Source organism: Oncorhynchus mykiss, unplaced genomic scaffold, assembly GCF_013265735.2.
Source record: "Oncorhynchus mykiss isolate Arlee unplaced genomic scaffold, USDA_OmykA_1.1 un_scaffold_140, whole genome shotgun sequence".
NCBI classification, from domain to species: domain Eukaryota; kingdom Metazoa; phylum Chordata; class Actinopteri; order Salmoniformes; family Salmonidae; genus Oncorhynchus; species Oncorhynchus mykiss.
Window position 1 is genome coordinate 685,001 of NW_023493664.1, and position 8,999 is coordinate 693,999.

At 51.1% G+C, this 8,999-nt stretch overlaps 1 protein-coding gene across 2 annotated transcripts in view; it reads left to right on the forward strand.

Moving 5' to 3' along the window:
• LOC118947126 (RNA pseudouridylate synthase domain-containing protein 1-like) overlaps positions 1–8,043 on the forward strand; it is a 13,591-nt gene extending 5,548 nt beyond the window's left edge. For both annotated transcript variants that reach the window (XM_036972339.1, XM_036972340.1), the window contains exons 4-6: positions 2,536–2,638; positions 6,839–6,940; positions 7,508–8,043. In XM_036972339.1, coding sequence (XP_036828234.1) covers positions 2,536–2,638; positions 6,839–6,940; positions 7,508–7,923 — 621 coding nt within the window. In that variant the 3' untranslated portion in view covers positions 7,924–8,043. The remainder of the gene's footprint in view (positions 1–2,535; positions 2,639–6,838; positions 6,941–7,507) is intronic.
• Positions 8,044–8,999: the final 956 nt, after the last annotated feature.

Sequence of the window (8,999 nt, forward strand, 5' to 3'; positions counted from 1 at the left end):
ATAGATGTGATGTGTTTCCTCCAGGTGAGAAGCTGGGTAGAGGAGGAGTAGAGGAGGAGTAGATGACTATAGATGTGATGTGTTTCCTCCAGGTGAGAAGCTGGGTAGAGGAGGAGAAGATGACTATAGATGTGATGTGTTTCCTCCAGGTGAGAAGCTGGGTAGAGGAGGAGTAGAGGAGGAGTAGATGACTATAGATGTGATGTGTTTCCTCCAGGTGAGAAGCTGGGTAGAGGAGGAGTAGAGGAGGAGAAGATGACTATAGATGTGATGTGTTTCCTCCAGGTGAGAGGCTGGGTAGAGGAGGAGAAGATGACTATAGATGTGATGTGTTTCCTCCAGGTGAGAGGCTGGGTAGAGGAGGAGTAGATGACTATAGATGTGACGTGTCTCCTCCAGGTGAGAGGCTGGGTAGAGGAGGAGTAGAGGAGGAGTAGATGACTGTAGATGTGATGTGTTTCCTCGAGGTGAGAGGCTGGGTAGAGGAGGAGTAGAGGAGGAGTAGATGACTGTAGATGTGATGTGTTTCCTCCAGGTGAGAGGCTGGGTAGAGGAGGAGAAGATGACTGTAGATGTGATGTGTTTCCTCCAGGTGAGAAGCTAGGTAGAGGAGGAGAAGATGACTATAGATGTGATGTGTTTCCTCCAGGTGAGAAGCTAGGTAGAGGAGGAGAAGATGACTATAGATGTGATGTGTTTCCTCCAGGTGAGAGGCTGGGTAGAGGAGGAGTAGAGGAGGAGTAGATGACTGTAGATGTGATGTGTTTCCTCCAGGTGAGAAGCTGGGTAGAGGAGGAGAAGATGACTATAGATGTGATGTGTTTCCTCCAGGTGAGAGGCTAGGTAGAGGAGGAGTAGATGACTGTAGATGTGATGTGTTTCCTCCAGGTGAGAGGCTAGGTAGAGGAGGAGTAGATGACTATAGATGTGATGTGTTTCCTTCAGGTGAGAGGCTGGGTAGAGGAGGAGTAGAGGAGGAGAAGATGACTATAGATGTGATGTGTTTCCTCCAGGTGAGAAGCTGGGTAGAGGAGGAGTAGATGACTATAGATGTGATGTGTTTCCTCCAGGTGAGAAGCTAGGTAGAGGAGGAGTAGATGACTGTAGATGTGATGTGTTTCCTCCAGGTGAGAGGCTGGGTAGAGGAGGAGAAGATGACTGTAGATGTGATGTGTTTCCACCAGGTGAGAAGCTAGGTAGAGGAGGAGAAGATGACTATAGATGTGATGTGTTTCCTTCAGGTGAGAGGCTGGGTAGAGGAGGAGTAGAGGAGGAGTAGATGACTATAGATGTGATGTGTTTCCTCCAGGTGAGAAGCTGGGTAGAGGAGGAGTAGAGGAGGAGAAGATGACTATAGATGTGATGTGTTTCCTCCAGGTGAGAAGCTGGGTAGAGGAGGAGTAGATGACTATAGATGTGATGTGTTTCCTCCAGGTGAGAAGCTAGGTAGAGGAGGAGTAGATGACTATAGATGTGATGTGTTTCCTTCAGGTGAGAGGCTGGGTAGAGGAGGAGTAGAGGAGGAGAAGATGACTGTAGATGTGATGTGTTTCCTCCAGGTGAGAGGCTGGGTAGAGGAGGAGTAGATGACTATATATGTGATGTGTTTCCTTCAGGTGAGAGGCTGGGTAGAGGAGGAGTAGAGGAGGAGTAGATGACTGTAGATGTGATGTGTTTCCTCCAGGTGAGAAGCTAGGTAGAGGAGGAGTAGATGACTGTAGATGTGATGTGTTTCCTCCAGGTGAGAAGCTGGGTAGAGGAGGAGTAGAGGAGGAGTAGATGACTGTAGATGTGATGTGTTTCCTCCAGGTGAGAAGCTAGGTAGAGGAGGAGTAGATGACTGTAGATGTGATGTGTTTCCTTCAGGTGAGAAGCTGGGTAGAGGAGGAGTAGAGGAGGAGTAGATGACTATAGATGTGATGTGTTTCCTTCAGGTGAGAGGCTGGGTAGAGGAGGAGTAGAGGAGGAGAAGATGACTATAGATGTGATGTGTTTCCTTCAGGTGAGAGGCTGGGTAGAGGAGGAGTAGAGGAGGAGTAGATGACTGTAGATGTGATGTGTTTCCTCCAGGTGAGAGGCTGGGTAGAGGAGGAGTAGAGGAGGAGTAGAGGAGGAGTAGATGACTATAGATGTGATGTGTTTCCTCCAGTTGAGAGGCTGGGTAGAGGAGGAGTAGAGGAGGAGTAGATGACTATAGATGTGATGTGTTTCCTCCAGGTGAGAAGCTGGGTAGAGGAGGAGTAGAGGAGGAGAAGATGACTATAGATGTGATGTGTTTCCTCCAGTTGAGAGGCTGGGTAGAGGAGGAGTAGAGGAGGAGTAGATGACTGTAGATGTGATGTGTTTCCTCCAGGTGAGAAGCTAGGTAGAGGAGGAGTAGATGACTGTAGATGTGATGTGTTTCCTCCAGGTGAGAAGCTGGGTAGAGGAGGAGAAGATGACTGTAGATGTGATGTGTTTCCTCCAGGTGAGAGGCTGGGTAGAGGAGGAGTAGAGGAGGAGTAGATGACTATAGATGTGATGTGTTTCCTCCAGGTGAGAGGCTGGGTAGAGGAGGAGAAGATGACTATAGACTTCTCCATCGGTGAAAACACCACAGAGGGAAGAACACACATGATGTGTATCCAAGGAACAGACGGTAAGAACCTGAGTCTCTCTCTCTCTCTCTCTCTCTCTCTCTCTCTCTCTCTGTCTCTCTCTCTCTCTCTCTCTCTCTCTCTCTCTCTCTGTCTCTCTCTCTCTCTCTGTCTCTCTCTCTCTCTCTCTCTCTCTCTCTCTCTCTCTCTCTCTCTCTCTACGGTTAGCTCACAGAGGTACGGTTAGCTCACAGAGGTACGGTTAGCTCACAGAGGCACGGTTAGCTCACAGTGGTAGTGGTAAGGCTAGCTCACAGAGGTACGGTTAGCTCACAGAGGTACGGTTAGCTCACAATGGTAGTGGTGAGGTTAGCTCACAGAGGTGAGGTTAGCTCACAGAGGTGAGGTTAGCTCACAGAGGTGAGGTTAGCTCACAGAGGTACGGTTAGCTCACAGAGGTACGGTTAGCTCACAATGGTAGTGGTGAGGTTAGCTCACAATGGTAGTGGTGAGGTTAGCTCACAGAGGTACGGTTAGCTCACAGAGGTACGGTTAGCTCACAGAGGTGAGGTTAGCTCATAGTGGTAAGGCTAGCTCACAGAGGTACAGTTAGCTCACAGAGGTACGGTTAGCTCACAGTGGTAGTGGTAAGGCTAGCTCACAGAGGTACGGTTAGCTCACAGAGGTACGGTTAGCTCACAGATGTACAGTTAGCTCACAGTGGTAGTGGTAAGGCTAGCTCACAGGTGAGGTTAGCTCACAGTGGTAGTGGTAAGGCTAGCTCACAGAGGTGAGGTTAGCTCACAGAGGTACGGTTAGCTCACAGAGGTACGGTTAGCTCACAGAGGTGAGGTTAGCTCACAGAGGTACGGTTAGCTCACAGGTACGGTTAGCTCACAGAGGTACGGTTAGCTCACAGAGGTACAGTTAGCTCACAGAGGTGAGGTTAGCTCACAGAGGTACGGTTAGCTCACAGAGGTACGGTTAGCTCACAGAGGTGAGGTTAGCTCACAGAGGTACGGTTAGCTCACAGAGGTACGGTTAGCTCACAGAGGTACGGTTAGCTCACAGAGGTACGGTTAGCTCACAGAGGTGAGGTTAGCTCACAGAGGTGAGGTTAGCTCACAGTGGTAGTGGTAAGGTTAGCTCACAGAGGTTAGGTTAGCTCACAGTGGTAGTGGTAAGGTTAGCTCACAGAGGTTAGGTTAGCTCACAGTGGTAGTGGTAAGGTTAGCTCACAGAGGTGAGGTTAGCTCACAGAGGTGAGGTTAGCTCACAGTGGTAGTGGTAAGGTTAGCTCACAGAGGTGAGGTTAGCTCACAGAGGTAGTGGTAAGGCTAGCTCACAGAGGTTAGGTTAGCTCACAGTGGTAGTGGTAAGGCTAGCTCACAGAGGTGAGGTTAGCTCACAGAGGTGAGGTTAGCTCACAGAGGTACGGTTAGCTCACAGAGGTGAGATTAGCTCACAGTGGTAGTGGTAAGGCTAGCTTACAGAGGTACGGTTAGCTCACAGAGGTACGGTTAGCTCACAGAGGTACGGTTAGCTCACAGAGGTACGGTTAGCTCACAGTGGTAGTGGTAAGGTTAGCTTACAGAGGTACGGTTAGCTCACAGAGGTACGGTTAGCTCACAGTGGTAGTGGTAAGGCTAGCTCACAGAGGTGAGGTTAGCTCACAGAGGTGAGGTTAGCTCACAGAGGTACGGTTAGCTCACAGAGGTACGGTTAGCTCACAGAGGTACGGTTAGCTCACAGAGGTGAGGTTAGCTCACAGAGGTACAGTTAGCTCACAGAGGTACGGCGCCCAGTTCATGACATCTATTGCCACAGCGTCAGTTCAAATCCCCCGTGGAACGCAGAAAGACCAACCAACTGTCAAAATGAAGACCAGAGTTGTCGTGTTTCACTGCAAACGTCTGGTTTTCCACGGATTCCTTTTCTTCATGAAAGTTACTCTCTTTAAAGCTGCAGTATGTAACCTTTTGGGCTACCGACCAAATTCACATAGAAATGTTAGTTCTAGATCTGTCACTTTCACTGACAGCAAGTCTCTCTGTCAGGTTACCGACCAAATGCACATAGAAATGTTAGTTGTAGATCTCTCCCGTCTCATTGCCAGTCTCTCTGCAGGTTACCGGCCAAATTCACGTAGAAATGTTAGTTGTAGATCTGTCAGTCTCATTGCCAGTCTCTCTGCAGGTTGTGAGAACCCCAAGCCCTGTCAGTCTCATTGCCAGTCTCTCTGCAGGTTGTGAGAACCCCAAGCCCTGTCAGTCTCATTGTCAGTCTCTCTGCAGGTTGTGAGAACCCCAAGCCCTGTTAGTCTCATTGTCAGTCTCTCTGCAGGTTGTGAGAACCCCAAGCCCTGTCAGTCTCAATGTCAGTCTCTCTGCAGGTTGTGAGGACCCCAAGCCCTGTCAGTCTCATTGTCAGTCTCATTGCCAGTCTCTCTGCAGGTTGTGAGAACCCCATGCCCTGTCAGTCTCATTGCCAGTCTCTCTGCAGGTTGTGAGGACCCCAAGCCCTGTCAGTCTCATTGTCAGTCTCATTGCCAGTCTCTCTGCAGGTTGTGAGAACCCCAAGCCCTGTCAGTCTCATTGCCAGTCTCTCTGCAGGTTGTGAGAACCCCAAGCCCTGTCAGTCTCATTGCCAGTCTCTCTGCAGGTTGTGAGGACCCCAAGCCCTGTCAGTCTCATTGCCAGTCTCTCTGCAGGTTGTGAGGACCCCAAGCCCTGTCAGTCTCATTGCCAGTCTCTCTGCAGGTTGTGAGAACCCCAAGCCCTGTCAGTCTCAATGTCAGTCTCTCTGCAGGTTGTGAGGACCCCAAGCCCTGTCAGTCTCATTGTCAGTCTCATTGCCAGTCTCTCTGCAGGTTGTGAGAACCCCATGCCCTGTCAGTCTCATTGCCAGTCTCTCTGCAGGTTGTGAGGACCCCAAGCCCTGTCAGTCTCATTGTCAGTCTCATTGCCAGTCTCTCTGCAGGTTGTGAGAACCCCAAGCCCTGTCAGTCTCATTGCCAGTCTCTCTGCAGGTTGTGAGAATCCCAAGCCCTGTCAGTCTCATTGCCAGTCTCTCTGCAGGTTGTGAGGACCCCAAGCCCTGTCAGTCTCATTGCCAGTCTCTCTGCAGGTTGTGAGGACCCCAAGCCCTGTCAGTCTCATTGTCAGTCTCATTGCCAGTCTCTCTGCAGGTTGTGAGGACCCCAAGCCCTGTCAGTCTCATTGCCAGTCTCATTGCCAGTCTCTCTGCAGGTTGTGAGAACCCCAAGCCCTGTCAGTCTCATTGTCAGTCTCATTGCCAGTCTCTCTGCAGGTTGTGAGGACCCCAAGCCCTGTCAGTCTCATTGCCAGTCTCTCTGCAGGTTGTGAGGACCCCAAGCCCTGTCAGTCTCATTGTCAGTCTCATTGCCAGTCTCTCTGCAGGTTGTGAGAACCCCAAGCCCTGTCAGTCTCATTGCCAGTCTCTCTGCAGGTTGTGAGAACCCCATGCCCTGTCAGTCTCATTGCCAGTCTCTCTGCAGGTTGTGAGGACCCCAAGCCCTGTCAGTCTCATTGTCAGTCTCATTGCCAGTCTCTCTGCAGGTTGTGAGGACCCCAAGCCCTGTCAGTCTCATTGCCAGTCTCATTGCCAGTCTCTCTGCAGGTTGTGAGAACCCCAAGCCCTGTCAGTCTCATTGTCAGTCTCATTGCCAGTCTCTCTGCAGGTTGTGAGGACCCCAAGCCCTGTCAGTCTCATTGCCAGTCTCTCTGCAGGTTGTGAGGACCCCAAGCCCTGTCAGTCTCATTGTCAGTCTCATTGCCAGTCTCTCTGCAGGTTGTGAGAACCCCAAGCCCTGTCAGTCTCATTGTCAGTCTCATTGCCAGTCTCTCTGCAGGTTGTGAGGACCCCAAGCCCTGTCAGTCTCATTGCCAGTCTCTCTGCAGGTTGTGAGAACCCCATGCCCTGTCAGTCTCATTGCCAGTCTCTCTGCAGGTTGTGAGGACCCCAAGCCCTGTCAGTCTCATTGTCAGTCTCATTGCCAGTCTCTCTGCAGGTTGTGAGGACCCCAAGCCCTGTCAGTCTCATTGCCAGTCTCATTGCCAGTCTCTCTGCAGGTTGTGAGAACCCCAAGCCCTGTCAGTCTCATTGTCAGTCTCATTGCCAGTCTCTCTGCAGGTTGTGAGGACCCCAAGCCCTGTCAGTCTCATTGCCAGTCTCTCTGCAGGTTGTGAGGACCCCAAGCCCTGTCAGTCTCATTGTCAGTCTCATTGCCAGTCTCTCTGCAGGTTGTGAGAACCCCAAGCCCTGTCAGTCTCATCTCACCGTGTTGGAGTACGGAGATTATGATGGAGACCCTGTTACCAAGGTGGTGCTGCAGCCTCTCACAGGTACACACACACACACACACACACGCGCACACACACACAGGTACACACACACACACGCGCACACACACACAGGTACACACACACACACACTCACACAGGGACAAAGACACACACACACACACACACACAGGTACAAAGACACACACACAGACACACACACACACACACAGATACAAAGACACACACACACAGGGACAAAGACACACACACACACACACACACACACACAGGTTCAAAGACACACACACACACACACACACACACACACACACACACACACAGGTAAACACATTCACAGATAGGCCTATATAGTGTTCGGTAGGTAAACACATTCACAGATAGGCCTATATAGTGTTTGGTAGGTAAACACATTCACAGATAGGCCTATATAGTGTTCTGTAGGTAAACACATTCACAGATAGGCCTATATAGTGTTCTGTAGGTAAACACATTCACAGATAGGCCTATATAGTGTTCTGTAGGTAAACACATTCACAGATAGGCCTATATAGTGTTCTGTAGGTGCAAAAAATACTCTACTCATTTTGTTGTGATGTTGTGTGTCAGGTCGTACCCACCAGCTGAGGGTTCACTGTGAGGCGGTAGGGCACCCCATCGTAGGAGACTACACCTACAGCCTGGGAGAGGACAGCGCCCCCTATCGCATGATGCTGCACGCACACCTCCTACACCTCCCCCTGGAGCCACTCCCCCTGCAGGCCGCTGCCCCCGACCCCTTCACCACGCCCACTGACCCTCGCTGGCGCCCGCAGCGCTGCCTCCGGACTGTAGAGGGAGTCGTGGAGACCCTGCTGGAGCACAGGGCGGCGGAGGAGAGGACAGAGCGGGAGGAGAAGAAGAGACAGCAGGAGGAGAGGAGCAGGCAGCAGGAGGAGAGGAGGAAGAGGTGGAGGGGGAGAGAGGAGAGTGAGGAGCAGAGGAGGATGTGTCAGCAGTGGTTGTCTGAGTGGACTGATGTCTGAATTCTCCTTCTCCTCTCTTCATCCCCCTTCTCCTTCTCCTCTCTCCATCCCCCTGCTCCTTCTCCTCTCTTCATCCTCCATCCCTTCTCCTCTCTTCATCCTCATCCCTTCGCCTCTCTTTATCCCTCATCCCTTCTCCTTCTCCTCTCTTCATCCTCCATCCCTTCTCCTCTCTTCATCCTCATCCCTTCGCCTCTCTTTATCCCTCATCCCTTCTCCTTCTCCTCTCTTCATCCTCCATCCCTTCTCCTTCTCCTCTCTTCATCCTCATCCCTTCTCCTCTCTTCATCCTCATCCCTTCGCCTCTCTTTATCCCTCATTCCTTCCCCTTCTCCTCTCTTTATCCCTCATCCCTTCTCCTTCTCCTCTCTTCATCCTCATCCCTTCGCCTCTCTTTATCCCTCATCCCTTCCCCTTCTCCTCTCTTTATCCCTCATCCCTTCTCCTTCTCCTCTCTCCATCCCCCTGCTCCTTCTCCTCTCTTCATCCTCCATCCCTTCTCCTCTCTTCATCCTCATCCCTTCGCCTCTCTTTATCCCTCATCCCTTCTCCTTCTCCTCTCTTCATCCTCCATCCCTTCTCCTCTCTTCATCCTCATCCCTTCGCCTCTCTTTATCCCTCATCCCTTCTCCTTCTCCTCTCTTCATCCTCCATCCCTTCTCCTTCTCCTCTCTTCATCCTCATCCCTTCTCCTCTCTTCATCCTCATCCCTTCGCCTCTCTTTATCCCTCATTCCTTCCCCTTCTCCTCTCTTTATCCCTCATCCCTTCTCCTTCTCCTCTCTTCATCCTCATCCCTTCTCCTTCTCCTCTCTTCATCCTCCATCCCTTCTCCTCTCTTCATCCTCATCCCTTCGCCTCTCTTTATCCCTCATCCCTTCTCCTTCTCCTCTCTTCATCCTCCATCCCTTCTCCTTCTCCTCTCTTCATCCTCATCCCTTCTCCTCTCTTCATCCTCATCCCTTCGCCTCTCTTTATCCCTCATCCCTTCTCCTTCTCCTCTCTTCATCCTCATCCCTTCTCCTCTCTTCATCCTCATCCCTTCGCCTCTCTTTATCCCTCATCCCTTCCCCTTCT